The sequence below is a fragment of the Phascolarctos cinereus genome, unplaced genomic scaffold (genome assembly GCF_003287225.1).
Source record: "Phascolarctos cinereus isolate Bilbo 61053 unplaced genomic scaffold, phaCin_HiC Scaffold_726;HRSCAF=1367, whole genome shotgun sequence".
NCBI lineage: Eukaryota > Metazoa > Chordata > Mammalia > Diprotodontia > Phascolarctidae > Phascolarctos > Phascolarctos cinereus.
This window is the reverse complement of record NW_027556098.1, coordinates 219170466-219190785: the sequence shown is the minus strand read 5'-3', so window position 1 is coordinate 219190785 and position 20320 is coordinate 219170466. Positions and strand designations below refer to the sequence as shown.

The following is a 20320-nucleotide window of genomic DNA, read 5'->3' as shown; positions in this document are numbered from 1 at the left end:
TGTTGCAATAGCCCAAGTGAAAGGTGATGAGGTGTTGCACCAGAGTGGAAGTTGTGTGAATGGACAGAAGGGGAGATATATGCAGGAGTTGTTGTGAAGGTAGATATGGTAGGATTTTACAACAAACTGGCCCTGTGGGATCCTGCAGAAGGACTGGAATTAAGGATGACATTGAAGTTTGTGAGCATGAGTAATTTAATTTGGAGCATCAAGGATCCTTCAAAAGTAATAGAGAAGTTGGAAAGAAAGGATTAGTTTGAGTGGAAAGATAATGAATTCTCTTTCAGATATGTTGAGTTTAAGGTTCTTATAGGACATCCAATTCAGTGTGTCCAAAAAGTGGTTGGTGATGCAAGGCTGGATAGAGGATGAGGCAAGATACATAATGTATTGATATAGAGATGAAATAGAGGTAAAAGAGAAAAGAGTCCAGGGTAGAGGCTTGGGATATACCACTATGAGTTGACCTGGAGGAACATCCAGCAAAGGAAACTGAGAATGATTAATCAAACAGTAAAGAGAGAACCAGCAGAGAGAAGTGTCACAAAAACCTAAAGAGGAGTATTCAGGAAGAGAAGAGAGAATGTGATTAACAGTGTCAAATGCTGTAGAGAAGTCAAGGATGAAGATTGAGAAAAGGCCATTTAACTTGGCAGTTAAGAAATCGTTGATGACTTTGAAGAGGGACATTTTAGTTGAATGATGAGGTTAGAAGCCAGACTAAGGAGAGTTTAGATACCTGTGAGGAAAGGAAGTAGAAACATCTAGTGTAGGTGGTTTTCTTGAGGAGTTTAGTTGATAAAGAGAAGAGAAATATAGGATAATAGCTAGCAAACATGGATAGATCAACTAAGGTTTTTTTTTTTAATGGTAAAGGGTTTAAATGGCACATAGGGACAGATTAAATTTAGAGAGGGAGAGTTAATAGGTTACAGGAGTCAATCTATTGAGGAAGAAAGGACGGAATAGGATGAAGGGTGAACATAAAGGAGTTTGCCTTGGCAAGAAAAGGGGCTACCGGTTCATATAGAATGAAGGAAGAGATAGTATGAGATGATGTCAGAGGTTAATGTGTATTTTGAAATAACGATGACCTATAATTGTGATTGAAAGAACATTTTTATTTTGATCCATAAAAAAGCATTTCCTCCTCATCTTTTAAGTTAGTTCATATTATAAACACAGGAAAAATAAATGCCAAGAATTCCTTTTTTAATTAAGGTCATAGAATCATGTCCTTTGCATAACTTTCTTTTTTTTTAAATTTTTTCAAGTTTTAAAAAAACATTATTTATTTTTAGTTTTCAACATTCACTTCTATAAAATTTTCTCCCCTTCCCTCTACTCCCGCCCTCCAAGATGGTGTGCAATCTGATATCAGCTATACATGTAAAATCATATTAAACACATTTCTGCATTAGTCATGTTGTAAAGAAGAATTAGAACCAAAGGGGAAAAAGTCACGAGAAAGCAGAAACAAAAAAAAGAGAGAAAATAGTATGCTTTGTTCTGCATTCAGACTCCATGGTTCTTTCTCTGGATATGGACAGTATTTTCCATCATGGGTCTTTTGGAATTGTCTTAGGTCGTTGCATTGCTGAGAAGAGCTAAGTCTATCAAAGTTGGTCATTACACAATGTTGCTGTTACTGTGTACAGTGTTCTCCTGGTTCTACTCACTTTACTCAGTATCAGTTCATGTTAAATCTTTTCAGGTTTTTCTGAAGTCCACCTGCTCATCATTTCTTATGGAAGAATAGTATTCTATTATGCTCATCATGCCACAATTTGTTCAGCCATTCCCCACTTGATGGGCATCTCCTCAATTTCAAATTCTTGGCCACCACAAAAAGAGCTACTGTAAATATTTTTGTACATGTGGGTTCTTTTTCCATTTTTGTCATCTCTTTGGGATATAGACCTAGAAGTGGTATTGCTATGTCAAAGGGTATGCACATTTTTATAGCCCTTTGGGCATAGTTTCAAATTGCTTTCCAGAATGGTTGGATCAGTTCACAACTCTGCGAACAATGATCAGTGTGCAATTTCCCCACATCTTCTCCAGCATTTGTCATCTTTCTGTTTTGTCAGGCTAGCCAATCTGATAGGTGTGATGTGGTGCCTCACAGTTGTTTTGATTTGCATTTCTCTAATCAATAGTGATTTATAGCATATTTTCATATGACTGTAGTTAGCTTTAATTTCTTCCTCTGAAAACTGCCCGTTCATATCCTTTGACCATTTATCAGTTGGGGAATGATGTATATTCTTTTTTTTTTTTCTTTTAGGCAATTGGGGTTAAGTGACTTGCCCAGGGTCACACAGCTAGTAAGTGTCAAGTGTTTGGTCTGAGGCCGGAATTGAACTCAGGTCCTCCAGACTTCAGGGCCAGTGCTCTATCCACTGCGCCACCTAACTGCCCTGGAATGATGTATATTCTTATAAGTTTGACACAGTTCTCTATGTATTTTAGTAATGAGGCTTTTATCAGAGATGCTGGCTGTAAAAATTGTTTCCCAGCTTTCTGCTTCCCTTCTAATCTTGGTTGCGTTGGTTTTGTTTGTCTTTGCATAACTTTCATAATAATCTTTTTAATGAAAAAAATTGAAGTGATCTTTTCTCTAAGGATGAAGGAGAATATTTTTAATTTAGGGATATTTTTGCAGTCTCATAGTAGGAAGTCACAAATGAAGATAACTTATGGAATATAAAAGCATTAATTAACTAGAATAATATTTTACCTAGGATTTTACTTGGAGAAGATGTAAGTTGTAGTGAATAGAGAGCCACGGCAGAGTAAGGAAGACCTTACTTGAAAGCCTGTTGAAGATATCCATGTTTGCATAACCAGTCATGGGCATGTTATATAATTGCTCAGTGCTCCAGGCCAACCTAATTGATCACTGTAAGTGGAAGGATGGTTTCTTATATGCCTCAGAACAGGACTCTATTTGTGCAAAGAGTTTTACATTTAGTGTTTAAATTGTTAATGTATTTTGAGAAATTACATAATTATGCATATCTAAAAGTTTCAGAAGCAAGGCCCTCCCCTCATGTAGATATATCTTAGTTTTCAGTCATTTTTACTTCGTGAATGGCTTAATTTTGGTCAGCAGGAAAAATCCTTAATTGTAGCATTCTGTTCCCTCCCCTGCCAGATAACCAGGGTGATTGTGTACTTCAGAAAAAACATTTTTATTTAAATAATACATCATTTGAATTGACATCTTAAACTCATCACATCTAAAACTAAACTCATTGTCTTTCATCCCACACTGTCTTCCAAACTTTCCTATTACTGTTAAGGGCACCACAACCCTCGAAGTCACCCAGCCTCACACCCAGGTGTCATCATCTCTTTCAACCCCCCCCCCCCATTCAATCTGTTGCCAAGGCCTGTCGATTTTATCCTTGTAACATCTCTTATATTTCCTCTTCTGACTTCTTACACTGCCATCACTCTTGTGTAGACTCTCATCACCTCATACCTGGGCTATTGCAGTAGCCTGCTGGTTGGTGACTCTGACACTACCCCAGACCATCCTCAGCTGCCTAAGTATTGGTCTCTCCCGTTGTCTTCCAGGATTAAATTTTAAACCATCTCTTTGTGCTTCAAAACCTTTCCTAACTTGCCCCCCTCTTATTTTTCCAGCATTATTACACCCTGAGTGGAACCATCTTCCCCCCACCTCCCCTTTACTCTGCAATCCAGTGACATTGGCTTCCTTGAACAAGATTCTCCATCTCTTGGCTCAGGCATTTTCACTGGCTCTTTCCCATGCCTGGAACATTCTCCTTCTAGTAGCTTTCCTCTGTTGAATATTTCTGGTTTATCTTGTATATAGCTTGTACTTAGGTTTTACATGTTGTAACCCCACCTCCACCCCCCATAAACTGTGAGCTCATTAAGAATAACTGTTTTCATCTTTCTTTCTATCCGCAGTGTCTTAGTACACAGTACCTGGCCTGCAAAAGGCACTTGATAAATGTCTGTTGAATGATGGACTATATTTTCCATGTGTTCTAAAGGATATTTCTTTTTACACAGAATAATTGAGTAGACTTAATATGTTTTGGTGAAGTTTAGAAAATGTTTAGTAATCTAGGACAATGTCAGTTTTTTTTTTCATTTTCTGATTGAATTTACACTGAAAATCAAATCCGGTTTTTTGTCAAACTGAGAAACCAAAATATTACGTGTGCTTACAATAGTTGTCATCTCTTTTCATTTATCATTGTAGCTCTTAATTGCATCGTCCTTTTTGCTAAACAAACTTTTAAGTTTCACAGTGAGAAAAATTTCTAGATGATATAGAGTACCTTCCTAGCCAAGACCATTCTAGCTACAGTCTTTCCATTTGTGATTAATAGGTAGAGTACAGTTCTTTCATTGCAGTTATTTCCTCTCATTATACAATATCTAATTTGATATTGAACAATTTAACACAGTAAAAAGTATTGTGAATTTGATATTGTATTCAAATCCAGCAAAAACAGAGGTATACTGTTGTATGCCTGTAGCCAAAAACAGTTTTTAAATTATCCGTGTTCCTGTGAAATTTAGGGTTTTGTTCCAGTTAGGTTAAAAGGAACTCTTTGAGCAGCTATAGGACAAAAAATAGAACATAGCTATGATCAATTCTAGCATCCCTGAAAGTAAGGCATTTGGCACTATACCCTTGTCTTCTTTATGTAGGCCTGCCAGTTCATTGGTAGTTGTGAAGGGATGTAAGTGAACTCTGAACATTATCTGAGTCACTTGACATTGACATTCATACAGATGATTTGAAATGAATGAACAGTGGTAGCATTGCAAGTCAGATGCATGCCGTATTTGTTCTACAGAGGTGGATGGAGGTGATAGGATTATAGAGTACATTTTGTCCAGCTGTCTTATTGTACAGATGAAGGAATTGAGGCCAAGAAAGTTAAGGCACTTGCTCAAGGTCGTATAGGTGGTAGGTGACAGAGCTGGAATTCCTCATTCTGTACCCAATGTTGTCTTCATTCTTCGCACCATAGCTCATAGCTGTCAGCTGCAACTGCATAAACCCAGACCAAGGAAGATGCCTTATGCAGTTATGTACCTAATCAGTATTTCTTGATGCTGAAAATTGTGAATCACATAAAATTCTCTTTAGAACTCTACCCTCAGAACATTATTTTTAAGAATAATTTTATCATTAAAAATAGCCAAATTTTACTTAATTTTTGTATTGTACTTTAGATATTTTGTGAAGGAATAAGCATATTTTAATTAATTCTCATTCTGTTATTGAGGGAACTTAAGTAGAAAAAGACAGTTAAGAGAATTAGGAGTCACTGTTCAGCAAATTAAAATTTGTGTGTCTTGTTTATGTAACATTTGTGAAATGAAGATAATGAACTAACTCTAATCCTTCATAAGACTATTATGAGAATTGTAGTGTTTTATAGAGTGCATTGACTTAATTGTACCTGGAGAAGAGTCTAGAAATACTTTGGACATTAATTTGATATTTATTTGTACCACTGATGTTTCTGTGGTTACTAAGACAGTAGGGCAGCTAGGTGGCACAGTAGATAGAGTGCTGAGCCTGGAGTCAGGAAGACCTGGGTTCAAATGTGGCCTCAGATACTTCCTAGCTGTATGACCCTGGGCAAGTCACTTTAGCCTGTTTGTTTCAAGTTTCCTCATCTGTAAAATAAGCTCGACAAGGAAATGGCAAACCACTCCAGTATCTTTTGTCAAGAAAACCCCAGATGGGGACAGGATGAATCAGATATGACTGAAATGATTGAACAACAGCAAAAGACAGTGTAGCATGGTGAATAAAGGTTCAGCTTTGGAGGTTAAAAAGACCTGAGTTGAGGTTCTGCCTCCTAGACATAATAGCATGGCCAAGTCACTTAACCGCAGTGCTCTAGTCAGCTCTCTAAGATTTTAAGTTACAGAGAAGTATCATATCTATGTGGGAAGAAGTTTTTGCATGTGGAAGGAAAAGGAAGGGAAGAAAGAAAGAAAGAATAAAAGAAAGTGATGTGAGGTGAGGAGGAGGGGAGCAAGGGGGAGCTATTGGTGAGTGGCCTCAGTTTTTTTTAGTGAAATGTGAGGCATGGTTCTTAGCTGAGAGGGTAGGGAGAGGGGCAGCTATAGGAGGTTTGAAGAGGGATAAAAAAGTTTTTGAAAAGCCACTCTGGTGAGTGGAATAGTGAGTTAATTAGGGAGATGTAAAAGGATTGCCTTGCTGTAGTGAGGTTCTAGTTGAGATTATATAACATATACTTGTAGTGGCTCCTTTTAAGGTTTCAGTTTTTCATGATTTCAGGTTTCGTGATTTACTCCAGTTTTATTCAGTAGCAAGTATATAAGAACAACAGAAGAGCGGGAGTGATTTAAGTTTGAGACTTAGTAGGGCAAGGTCATCAATATGAAAAGGGGACAAATTCCTTAAGAGTATAGTGTAGAGCTTCACTGATTCACAAAGGGGTCAAGGTGAGTGTAGCTCTGGGAGAAGAGTGAAAAAACTGTGGGGTGGAGGAATTGGAAGGCACAGTTGGGATTAAGAATAGGGCTTGGGGGCAGGGCAGCTAGGTGGTGCAGTGGATAGAGCACCGGCCCTGAAGTGAGGAGTACCTGAGTTCAAATCCAGCCTCAGATCAAGCACTTGACACTTACTAACTGTGTGACCCTGGGCAAGTCACTTAACCCCAATTGCCCCCCCCCCCAAAAAAAATAGGGTTTGGGGTTTCAAGGCAAATGGAGAAATGACAGTAGATTGTGGTCAGAGAAGGGAATTTCAGAATTCACACCAGCTAAAGGTGAGTGTCCCTCACAGCTCTGTTCTGGGCCCTATCCTCTTCTCCCTCTATATTGTTTCACTTTGGGATATCATCAGTTCCTGTGGTTTCAGTTATAATCTAAAATCGATTACACTAAAAATCAATTGTGTAAGTAAATCAAGGAGATATGGCTAGGAAGCAGTTGATCTAAATAAATATGTAGGTATTTTAGTTGACTGCAAACATTAATATGTATCAGCAGTGTTATATGGCCAGCAAAGTACATAATTCCATTTTTGGCTGCATTAAGAGAGACGTAATGTGCATAATGAGGGGAGATGATGATAGTCATGCTGTAGATGCTCTGCCTTGATTATACCACATCCGTAGTACTACTCTTCACTGTGTATTTTAGGAAGGACTTTGATAACATGGAGAGTGTCCAGAGGAAAGAAACTAGCATGGTAAAAGACTTCTGATAAATATCATTTACAAATCAGTTGAAGAAATAAGAGGCTTGTAATGTGGAAGAGATATTTGAGTTATTTTGCGTGACCCCAGAGGACAGCATTTGGACAAATGGTTAGAAGCTACAAAGAGAAAAATCTAGACTTTTTGTAAGGCATATATTAGTAGAAATTAGAACTTTCCTGAAAAGTAGAATGCAGGTAGTTGGTCCCCTTTGGTAAAGGTCTTTAAACAAAGACTGGATAATGATTTGTCATGTAGACTGCAGAGGAGATTCTTGTGCAGACCTATGAGACAGCTTCTGATTCTGAAATTCTATGTTTACATGAATCATAATTTTTTCAAATTTACTTCTTCATTATAAATTTGAAAAGTATCAATAAGCATGAATATTTCCACATATATGAATAGGAATAGAAAAAGAGGATTATTTGTAAAACGTTAATCTCTGTTACACATAGGTTGATTTCTTATTAAATTTAACATGGTGGTTTTAATACTGCTCAGATTCTTTGTGTCTTCTGAATTTCCTTCTGTTCTATTCTATATATTTATTAAATGCTTTACTGATTCCCTCCCTCCAGCCTTCCTTCCTTTTTTCCTTCCATCTTCTTTCCTTCCTTCCTTTCTTCCTCCTTTCCTCTCTTGAAATAAAAACTCTCCTTTGTAACAAATAACTATAGTCTAATAAGGCCTATCTAAACATTCATTGTATCTAAAAATATGTCTTTAATATACCCTCATTAAGAGGTGGAAATCATGCTTGTACAGCTTAATTTATCACAATTTTAACATGCTGAGAACTGTTATTGAAATCTGTTAGCTAAAAATGTTTTTTTTTCAGATAAACCCCCTTAGTTTAGTGATAGAAGATAAAAATAGGACAGATTTACAAATATTGTGCCCTGTTACACATTTCTTAATTTTAAGCCATAATGTGGAGTATTCTTCTGTAGTGTAGTTCTAACCACTATTTATAACATTGTTTCTATGGCACAATGCATTCAGAGTTACAAATAAGAAGACCATGCGTATGTTTTCCCTAGTTTAATATTCCATTAACTTTGGCACTGTAAGGATGGGTTATAGAAGTTTCTTTGGAGGCTCAGGTGTTTGGAAGGTAAAGGCTCCATTGAGAGAGAGAGGTCGTATAGGAAAAGCAGCTCTACAAAGATGTGTAAGAGCAGGGTTGGAAACTAGCCACTAGTTGGATAAGGAGATTGCCTATAGCAGCAAAGGTTGCAACAGTGGTAGCCAATGAGAACTTTACAGATGATGTCTTTCATGGTAGAAAGCGGAGGGCTTTCTGTGTTGGCAAAGTGAGATTATGATTGTTTGGGAGTCATTGTGGTGTGGTAGAAAGAGGGTTGGCCTTGGGAATCAGGGAGACCTGGGCACACATCTTGCTTCTAACACCAGATGTGTGTTCCATAGGCAAGTCATTTAACCTCTCAGCTTTAATTTCCTCATTTGTAAAATGGAGTTAGTAATAATATCTATAGTGCCTACTTCAAAGTGTTGTAAGAATCAAATGAAACAACATGCAAATCACTTTGCAAACTTGAGAACCATATGAGTGTGAGTTATTATTGTTTGTGTGTATAGGTTATAAACTTGAGTATTTTTAAATTATAGACTACCTGGGTATGTACATGTGTTTAAATTTTATTGGAAGTCACAGCACTGTAAACTTTGACCTTTTATCATTTACTGTCCTTTCCTTTGAAAATTATTGCCTTTACAGTAAAACTGTATTTTAGTAAAGATTAATTTCTTTAACACTATTTTTGACTCTTAAAATGCTAACAATTATTTTTGTAGTGTGTATTTGGATTATACTATTTTGTACTTTTCCCTGTGACAACATTATTATATCTCACTTCCTAGATTATATGAGTGGGTAAAGAACATCTATGCATCTAGTTTAATGTTTAGAGGATTATCTTAGTGGAATTTATAGTAAATATTTTTGAATACTTTTTTCTTCCTGTTATTATATTTCATTATAATTTTAATTCATGGAAGCGTAAAAATAAAACTATTTGGAGGTGGCATGGTGTAATGGAAACACTTTCATACCTGGAGACAGGAGACCTTTATTCTAGTCCTGCTGGAACTAACTGTCTATGACTTTTAAGCTTCACTTTCCTATTTTGCACAAAGAAAGGGTTCAACCATGTTATTCCTGAAGTCTCTTGAACTACTAAAATTGTTTTAAAGACACGTAAGTCATTCATGAATACTTAGAATTTAACAGTTAAAAATACATTGTAGTAATGGAATAAAGCGGGATGATAGTTTTGATATTTATGCTAGAGAAGGTTCAAAGGGGAGTCTGCTTAGAAATCAAGGTTTTTGTTCCCATTTCTTGTACTTTGATATGCTTGAATTAACATTCCATAAATTTTTTTGATTATTCTTTCTACCAGGGCCATGACATTTTTTCTTACTTATTGAAGAATATTGAAGCTAAAATTTAGTACTGTTATGTTTTCTAATCTGTACACTTCCTTAAATGATTTTGAGAAGTAGGTGAGCATAAATGTTAAATTAAATTGGCAGAGCAGTGTTAAGAGAGTATATAACATTTTAAAAATTGTAAAATTTCAGTGCTATAGGAGAACGTGTGTATCCATTTAGTCCAACCCCCTGCTTTTAGAAATCAGAAAATGTAATTAAGCAACATGAGTGAGGTCTAGAACCCTGGTTTTCTGACCTCTGCTACAGGAATCTTTTTAGTTCAATATATAGTCTCATATGCATTTTTCTGCATAATAGAGGAGTTCTATTTGTTTAATATTTGTTATACTGAAAATATATATTCTAGCCATTTGAATTCTATGTGATGATGATTTTAGCATCAGTATTTTTATCTTTTACTAGTAATTTGAAAATTATTTGAATGTCACATAAAAACCGCCGCATGCAAATTGTGAGTGCATATGTTTTTATGTAATATCCTTAGCTCTAATTTAATAATCTTGATGAAATAATTGCATCTTCTTTCCTTTACAGAACACTTTACATGCATTGTGAAGGTGCTTTTTACATTACTGTATACACAGGCTCTTGTATCACTTTCAGTTAAATGCAGTGAGGAAGACAGGTTAGCCTGGAAGGACTTGGGGACACTCAAAAAGGTTAGTCACATATTTTTCATATTCAATTTAATTCAGTAAACCTTTATTAAGTACCTGCAATGTAAAAGGCAATGTGAGAATACAGAAATTGATAAGTAATATATAAATAAGTAATACAAGACATATAATAAACTACATTATTAGAAGAGATCCAGACAAAATAATTTAGCAGTATGGAGAAGAAAAAGATTACTTCTTCTTGTTGAAAGCTTTATGGAGGAGGTGGCATCTGAGTCCTGAAGGATGGTTGGGATTTTAATAGATAAAGATATGAAGGGATGGCATTTTAGGTGGAAAGAACACTATGGGCAAAAGCACAAAGGTTGAATAGCAGGGAATAGTGAGCAGCACAGTTTGGTTTGAAACATAGACTGTCTGAAGGGGTGTAGAAGGAAAAAATACTGAAAAGATAGATGGGAGCCAAAGCAGGAAAGGCCTTCAATGCTATGCTTAGGAATTTATGCTTAATTCTGATGGCTATTGCTTTACAAAAATTTTTAGTATAATGATTCCTTCTTAAGTTAAATTTTGTAGACCTGTATGTGATATTGTACAATTATAATAACCAAGCTTAGCTTGAGAAAGAAGATGGCTAGGGGAAGGGAGATTCAGAATGCATGCCATCTTGATGTGGGGGGAGGGGCGAGACAGGATGAAAATTTGGAACTCAAAATCTTGTGGAAGTAAATGTTGAAAACTAAAAACAAATAAATTTATATTTAAAAAAACAACAAGAAAGGAGATGGGAAAATACATGTACCTCTATTTTGTTGAAGAAGGTGGAAACTGTGGGGGTGGAATCTTGTAAATACTGTTGCACACAGTGTTTGTGTTAGTTGATATTGCTGAACTTTTTTTCCCCTGAGAAGGAAGGCTAGATAAGGGAGGGTTATATGAATATAATATGAAGATTTGTGGAACCTTTCCTGTAGGGAATCAGTGCTATAGGGATTTAAAAAAAATGGTAGTTATTTGAGCAAGGGAATGAGAATGGAGATCAGTTTAGGAATCTTTATTCTAACAGCGTTATGTAGATTAGAATCAAGCAAGCAAAGAGACTAGAGGTAGGCATGCTATGTAGGTTAACACTCTCAAGGAAAGGGAAAGGGCTTGCAGTGTAGTAATAGTAGGAATAGATGTATTTAAGAAACAATGTGGAAGCAAGATCATAGGATAAAATTTGGAAGGGGCCCTTGAGATAATCTAGTCCAACCCCTTCATTTTACAGATAAAGAAACTGAGACCCAGAGAGATTAAATGACTTGCCCAAGGTCATGCAAGTAGTAAGTAGCAGAGCCCAGGATTTGAATTCAGATCCTCTGACTCCAAGACTTTTCCACTATACCACTTGTTCCCTGATGTGGAAGGGTAGTCTCATTGAAGTCTTCTGATTTTGTCTTTAAATATGAAAACAAATGGCCTTTGTTCATATACTGAGCTGTCCTTTAATGTCTCTCCTGTAAGCACCATGGCCAAGTTTTACCTCCATTACATTGGGCAGTTGTGTGTACTGAATTTGACTTAGCCCATACTTGGTTGATCTGTTATTTGTTCCTGTTATAATAATACTAAAACATGGAAGTACCATTGTTAAAAATAAAGATTCTAGTCTTAATAGTATGTGCAGGTGTCCACAAAGTCTTAGTTCAGTTTCAGGCTACTGAAAGTTAAAACTTTAATAGTTTAAAACCGCACTAAGACTTTTGGACACTCTATGTAACTACTGTGGAAGTGACTGGCCCAGAGTCACACAGCTAGTAAGCTTATAAGTGGTAAGTGTCTGAGGCCAGATTTGAATTCAGGTCCTCCTGACTCTTAAGGACAGAGCTCTATCCATTGTGCCATCTAGCTGCCCCCTTAGTGCCTTACTTTTAACTTGCTTTTTAGTTTTAAAAGAAATTATTTTATTCAAAGTTTATTTTTTAAAACCTGTCATACTTTTAAAGTATTTTAAAATTTAATATAATTTAATTTTTAATTTTGGAAATTCTCTCTATCCCATCTCCTATATTCATTGAGAAGGCAAGAAAAACAAAACCTCTTAAAACATGTAAAATTAAAAAAGTTTCTGAATTAGCCATGTTTCCTCCCTTCCCTCAGAAAAAGAAAAAGAAAATGGGCTTCAGTTCTCACTCATCTGAAGGTGGATAGCATACATTCTTTAGAATTCTGGCTGATTATTGTGTCGATCAGAGTTCTAAGTCTTTCAAAGATGTTTTTCTTTGCAGTATTGTTGTCATTGTATAAATTGTTCTCCTGGTTCTGTTCACTTCAGTTCTCATTATTTCAAACAAGTCTTCCCTGGTTTTTCTGAAACTATCCCCATTATTACTTCTTATAGCACAATAGTATTCGATCATCTTCGTGTACCACAACTTGTTCGGTCATGCCCCAGTTGATGAGCACCCTCAGTTTCCAGTTTTTGGCCACTGCTATAAATATTTTTATACATATTGGTCCTTTTCCTCTTTCTTTGATCTTTTTGGAGTATAAACCTAATAGCAGTTATCACTGGATCAAAGTGTATGGACAGTTCAGTAGCTTTTGAGGCACAGTTCCAAGTTGCTTTTTAAAATGGCTAGACCAGTTGATAGCTCCACTAGCAGGACATTAAGGTACTTGTTTTCCCACAGCCCCTCCAACATTTGTCATTTTCATTTTTTGTCACTTTGTCAGCTAGTAGTGTGGAGTTATTTTTAATTTGTAGTTCCCTAATAATTAGTGATTTGGAGAATTTTTTCATATGCCTCTTTACCCAGAACACCCTTCTCAGTCTCTCTTGGATCTTCAATCTGGAACTGTGTAATGTGTGACAAAGCTGCAAGTTTGCACTTGTCCCTGTCGATGTTCCCTGGTATGGGTCTGGGACCTCTTCTTGCCCTATGTCCTGGAGTACTCAAGCATGGTATGCAGCTATCCCCTCCCCATTATCCTCAAACCTCCCTTTCTGCCTCCCTTTTTGTTGGGCTGGGCTGGACTAATGGCACACTGACTTTTTTCAGAATTTGTTTTGTTTTGTTTTCTAGATTGAAGCCAAATACAGTTCCTACCCTCAAGGAGTTTACAGTCTAATTTTAACTCTCTCTATATCTTTTATTTTAAAATGTCTTTCTTATCAACAACACATTGTTGGGTTCTAGCTTTAAATCTGTTCTCCTTTCCTTTTCTGTTTTATGAGTGAGTTTATCCCATTCACATTCTCAGTTATGATTGCTAATTATTTATTTCCCTCCACCCTATTTTCTCCCACTTTTCCTTTTTTTTCTTAACTATCCTCCTTTTTTAAAGAGTTGTTTATTTTTTTTTCAGACTAATTGCTCCTTAATCTATCCTCAGTCATGTTCTCTTATTTTTCCTTAACCCCTTTTCCTTCTCTTTCCCTGTTGGGTAAGATATACATTTTTTTTCTCTTTGTGTGTAGATAACTTTCCTCCTTTGACCAGTTCAGATAAGAGTGAGGTTCAAGTGTTACTTCCCCCTCAGTGTCCCCTCATTGTTATATAAATTCCTTATGTACCTTATTTAAGTGAGACAGTTTTCACCAATCTTCCTCCCCCTTCCTTCAATTCACCCTCCTTCCCCCCCTGTACACACACAATGTGTTCGTCTTCCCCATCTTTTCCATTCTTCCTTTGAGATCATTAGGAAATTGTGTAGATTAAGCGAACTATACTGATTCCATCTTGTGATCTAATTCTGGATCTAGCTCAGTTCCCTTTCTATTCAATAATGCATCTAGTCCAATTTATGCCTTGTGAGAAAATTTTATTCAGTTATGTGAATTGTGAGAAAACTTTATTGCCTTGTTTGAACTTAGCTCAGTGTGGTTGGAAAGCTGGATCACCTCTGCCTGTTGCTTAAAGACCTTTAACTGAGGACCTAGGTTATACTGACCAGAAACCTAGTCAGATCTCAAGGTTGATACAAGAAATTTTCTCACAGTTAATACATCTCAAGAACCCATATGTCTTATCTGAAAACTGGCCCCATACTGGTGATTTAGTTACTGTTTCCTTGTTCCTTTGATTGAATACAGACATTTGGGGTGGCTGTTAGGTTGCTGCTTTTTCTGATTTTAAGGAATTGCACCTATTCTCTTTCTACTTCTCAACTCAGAAAGTCTCTAATCTTTCCTCCAGTTAGAAACCAGGTTACCTCATCTTGTATCCTGGTTTATAACCTATTAATTATTTTCTTTTAATGAATAAAAATTCTGTCTCCCCCTCTGTTTGGGGTCCAATGCCAAGTTGAGGAAGCCCAGTCCTAATTTGTTATGCAGTTGGCATGCATTGCCTAATAAATAGATATGCGCAGAAGCTCAGACCTTTGTTTTCTCAATTGTTTCATATTCTGCCCATCACAGGAGTTGGATGAGATGGCCTGTCAGGTCCCATTCACTTCTAAATCTATGATCCTATGATCCTCTGGCCTGTGTCCATAGATAGAGGGAGAGAGTTCCTCTCCTCAGTCCACCCTAGATCTGTGACCCAGAACTGGGTAGTCAGCAACAAAGCTGCCATGACATCTGTCCCCATGGAAGTGCCCCAGAATGGATCTCAGACCTATATTTGTTCTAGTGAACAGCCTCCCCCTAGGCTGGAGTACTCTGGGTGTAGTGTTCCTGGTTAGAACATGTTCCAAATGGATATCTACAAACCTTTTTGTCTCCCTTTGCAGAGCTGGGCTGGAAAGATGATTTACTATAACTTTGTCCATTTCCATCAAGATCTGATCTGGTGTATTTTCTAGATCTGTTTGGTGGAGTTTGGGGTGGGGGGGAGCTCTTAGAACTGCTTCTTTCTACTTGGCCGTCTTGTCTCTGCCTCCTCCATATATGTTGTTAATGTTTTACTTTCTTGATACATGAAATGCTTTATTATATGAAAAATTGTACCAGACTGAGATAATTTCCTCCATTGCAATAATAAGAATTTTAAAATATTATTGCATAAAAATAATTCTTAAATGCAGAATGGATTGTGGATTGAGGTAACAAATTGTGTCTATGGATGAGGAAATGCATTTTAAATTTCTCTTCACATTAAAATACCTGGAATCATTATGGTTATAATGTGATATCTGCAACTGTTTATATCTTATCAGTATAATAATGGTTTAATTAAAAGGAAAGCTGGGAATTTTGCTCAGGTAGGCTCTGGCAATGGGCTTATTTCTCCCTCTGTACCATCTCAGTTGGCATCTTATCAGCTCGAATGAGTTCAGTTATTATCTGGGAATCATCTGCATATGAGTCCCAGTTCTGCATATCTAATCCTAAGCTCTCTCTTGAGTTCTCTTCTTGCAACACCAGCTATGCCTCTTGAACATAACAGCTTTTTTAGTACTTGAAAACAGCCGTCATATCTCACCTGAATGTTCCCTTCTCCAGACCAAACATCCACAGGTCTTTCAACTGATCCTTATTTGACACTATTTTGGTAGTCTTCTTCTAAATGTTCCTTAACATCAGAATCCTTCCAAAATCATGCTGCTTAGCATTGAAAATAGTTCTTCTCTCCCCCCCCCCCCCCCGACCTGTGATGCATCAGGGTAGAGAATTCCTGGTGAGGAAATTTTTTTTTACAAATGCAGGCTGGCTACTTTTCTGTAATTTAAAGTATTAGAGAATTGCCCAAAGGATCTAAAAGCATAAATTACTCCCCAGAGTCAAACAGCCAGGATGTGTCAAAAGGTTGGAATTAAACCAGATCTCCTTGACACCAAAGCTAGTTTTTCACTGTACTATGCTTGCTATCTCTTCCTGGAAGCTGTTCTGTCTTAATGCATCTCAGGGTTCTATTTGTTGTTGTTGTTGTTGTTGTTGTTGTTGTTGTTGTTGTTGTTGGGTTTTTTTTGGCTGCAATATCCTCACTGAGATTTCAGTCTGTTAAAACTGACTTCTTTACCTGTCTAACCGTGCCTTCCTCACTAACTTGTAAAGTTAATTTTTTGAACCCAAGGGCAAAATTTCCATACATCCTTGTTGAATTTCATCTTATTAGATTCTGCCCAGTTTTCTAAACTGTTAAGAACTCTTTGGGTCTTTATTTTGTCATCCATTATGCTATCTATCCCTGCCAGATTTGAGTCATCTGCAAATTTGATAATCTCTGCTTTTCTCCATTAAGAAAATGTTAAAAACAAACAAACATAACAGGGCAAAACACAGGGCTTTGGGACACTGCACTGGCAGTCTCTTTCCAGAGTGACATTCAGACAGTTTTGAATCCATCTAAATATATTATTAAGCACATGTCTCTCCATCTTTGCCAAAGCAATGAGATACTTTGCTAAATATTTTGCTAAAATCTTGATAAATGATATCTAATAGCATTTCTCATTTGTGCCAGTTTATTAATCCTTTCATTAAAGGAATTAAGATTAGCCCAAAATGACATCTTGATGAATTCCTATTGGTTTATTGTGATTATTGCTTCCTTTTCTACATGTTCACTGTCTTTTTTTTTTAATAATCTAGAATTTATCTGTTTATTTAAGTCAGACTCCCTGATCAGTGGTATAAAAATTCCATTTTCTTCCCTTTTCCTGAAAAAACTTTGCATTTGTAGAGAAATCTCTTGTCTCTCATCTTCATTTAGCCTTCCACTGACATCACTATCTCCTCCTGCGTCTACAGACTCTAACGAAGAAATGGCCCTGCTATTTCCTTTAGTCTTTAGTTTTGAGGTGGCCTTTCTGCTTGCCAAGGCCAGCTCCTTTAATGTACTCTTGATCTCATCTTCTCTAGCAGATTGCCCAAACCACTGTCCCCATTCTCTTTCTGATCTTCAATCTCTCCCTATTTTCTGGCTTCTTCCTTGTTTGCTATCTACAAACATGCCTAAAGACTTCTTCATTCTTGAAAAATCTTCACTAGATCTTCTCACACCAGCCAGTTGTCATTCTGTATCTTTTCTCTCCCCAGCTAAATTCCTTGTAAAAAGCCATGTGTACTTGATGTCTTGATTCCTTTCCTCTAAACCTATTGCTGTGTATCTTCTATATATATTTTAAAACCTGGACACTGTAGTTCAATAAAAAAAATAATAAATGAACACTGCCCAAATTTACTAGAACCAGAGGGCAAAGTGAAGACAGAACAAGTCCACCAATTATGTCCGGAATGGAACCCCAAAAGGAAATGTCGCTGGCAAGTCTCAGGAATTTTCATAGTTAAAATCCAGAGCTCCAACATTAAAGAAAAATACTGAAAACATTCAGAGAGAAGTAGTTCAAGTACTAAAGGATCACAGTCAGTATATGATACAGAATCATATACAGTGCCTGGTAGCTTTTACTAAAAACCAGAGAGTATCTTGGAATAGAATATTTCAAAGGGGAAGAACCAAAAAGTAGAAATTCTTTTCTTGGATCTCATTTTCCCCAAAGTTAGGGACTGGTTGCAAGGGTTTTAATGATGGGAACCATGAGGGATATAACTATTTTTCTCCTGTAGTTCATGATAGAGAGATAGAGGAAAGCTGAGTTGAGGAAAGTAGATTTCTAATTGTTCATAGGAAAGGCAGGTAGGCCCCTGAATGGAAAACTTTTAAAAACAAAATTCTGAAAACACAAAGGGAAACAATTCTGATAAGGAGAAAAACTGAGAAATCTCTGAAGAGACCAGTATGGATACAGAAGAAGATTCCTTGTAAAGAGCCATGTGTACTTGATGTCTTGATTCTTCCTCTCTTGTATCTTCTAATCTTATCATTTAACTGAAACTTGGTCTCTTTAAAGTTACTGGTGATTTTTTTTATTTTAAAAAATATTTGTTTTAATCAACCAAAATGTTTCTTTCTCACCCGCCCACTCTACCTGCTCTTCAGCTGAGACCACAAGAAAAACAAAACGCATTACAAATATAATCAGTGAAAACAAATTTCTGCTTTGACCATGTCCAAAGCAAATTTGTCTCATTCTGCATTCTGAGCCTTCACCTCTCCTTTGAATATCTGCTTGCAGTTGTTACTTTCTCCTTTTTTGAGGATCTGTGGACTTATAATAATTTTTAATACCTGTAGCTATTTTCTTTTATTTACTTATCTCTCTAGCTTTAGTTCCTGAATGGTGGCTCTGTGCTGTGGCTAGGCTCAGCCCCCTTTTGCATTTGTGGGTGGGATAGCCTTATGTCCTCTGAATTCTTGTGCTGACCTCCACCTACTGAATGTGTCCTCTCCTTGTATCTTTGAGGATCAGAGCACTGATCTTAAGGAGTTTTTCTGGAATCTCAAGGAGAGTGTTAATGATCTCATAGCCCCTGGGCCTGGGATGTCCTGCTGAGAGATGAGTGATTGCCTACTACTGCACACAGGGGCTTTTAGGAGTTCCACCCTGGAATCTTCGGACTATTCAGAAGTGTTGTAGAGAGCGTCTTCCACTATTACTGCCTCCAGGTGTAGGACCCTGCTTGCTATATATGTCCCTATCCTGTCTCTGGTTATGCTGGAAGACTACCTTGTATAATTTTTGGCATTGCTGGTGGTCCCCTTTGCTATTCCCTTAAGGCTTCTGGCTGACCTCTTGTACAGTTCTGAGGCGGAAGAAGACACTGTAGTTTCTCATTGGATTATTATTATTATTATTATTGTTGTTGTTGTTGTTGTTTTTGCAAGGCAGTCAGGGTTAAATGCTTGCTCAAGAGTCACACAGCTAGCGTAAGTATCATGTGTTTGTTTGAGACGGGATTTGAGCTCAGGTCCTCCTGACTCCAGGGCTGGTCCTTTAGCCACCTAGCTGCCCCTTCTCATTGGATTTTTGTTGTTGTTGTTGTTGTTGTTGTTGTTGTTGTTGTTGTTGTTGTTGTTGTTGTTGTTGTTTTTCAGGTGACTGGGATTAAGTGACTTACCCAGGGTCACATACCCAGTAAGTGTCAAATGTTTGGGGTGAGGCCGGATTTGAACTCAGGTCCTCCTGACTGCAGGGCCAGTGCTCTATCCACTACACCACCTTGCTGCCCCTTCACTGGATTTTTAAATCATTATTTGGTATAGTGTGAACTTCAGGGTTTTGCTGGAAATTCATAGGTATGTGGGAGGATAGGCCCATTCAAGCAGCCATCTCGGCCCAAAGTTTTAATTTTCTGTCAATGCTAAACATTCCCTCATGTTATATTGATATCAAAGGTAAAAATGTTTTTTCTTACAAAATTTTCCTTATTTTTACATTGTTTTCTGCCAGCCTTAGCAATAACTTGCTTGCTGCAGACTTAACCTCCTTCAAACAGCTTCCGAAGTGATTTTCCTAAAGTATAGATCTTACCATGTCTTTCTTCTTCTCAGTAAATTATTGTGATTCTCTCTAGGATCACAGTGTCACGGTGCTGAAAGGGACCTCAGAGACCATTTCTTGGTCCCTTCAGCTGCTAGAGCTTTCTGAAACAAGGTTACCTTGTGTCATCTTTTATGTGTCTTACGTATGCTTATATATACATACATACATATACTTGTTATGTACACAGATGTGTACTGTGACACAGGTTATCTTCTTTCATAGAATGACAGCTCCTTAAAAGCAGGGACTGTTTTTGTCTTTTCTATCTTTAGCAGTTAACGTGGTGCCTGGCACATAGTAAATGCTTAATAAATGGCTGTTGACTATTACTTTTAAAAACTTTTTTTTCCATTTTAATTGTCAACTCATTGTGCAACTCTTTGGCTCCCAGTCAAGACCTTGTAGCAATAATAATGTAATATTCTTGAATGCAAACAAAATGGTTTGGAGAAAGAGATAGTTCAAGAAAATAGTAGTACTCCCCTCATCTCTGCCAGAATAGAATATGTGGTATATATTTGTCTCTCATCTATAGATAGTAAGTCTCAAACAATATAATTTTTGCAACATTAAGTAAAGGAGCCTGGATTTTCACATTTCATTGACAGAGGTAGTTCATAAAATCAGGGCATGAATAGTAATTATCTTATATGGCCCTGTTAGCATAAATGATTATGA

General features: G+C 36.9%; 1 protein-coding gene across 1 annotated transcript in view; it reads left to right on the top strand.

Moving 5' to 3' along the window:
* UBR3 (ubiquitin protein ligase E3 component n-recognin 3) overlaps nucleotides 1-20320 on the top strand; it is a 303032-nt gene that overhangs the window by 254803 nt on the left and 27909 nt on the right. Inside the window, 1 exon segment of the mRNA XM_078146977.1 lies at nucleotides 10245-10369. Within this exon segment, the coding sequence (XP_078003103.1) occupies nucleotides 10245-10369 (125 nt within the window).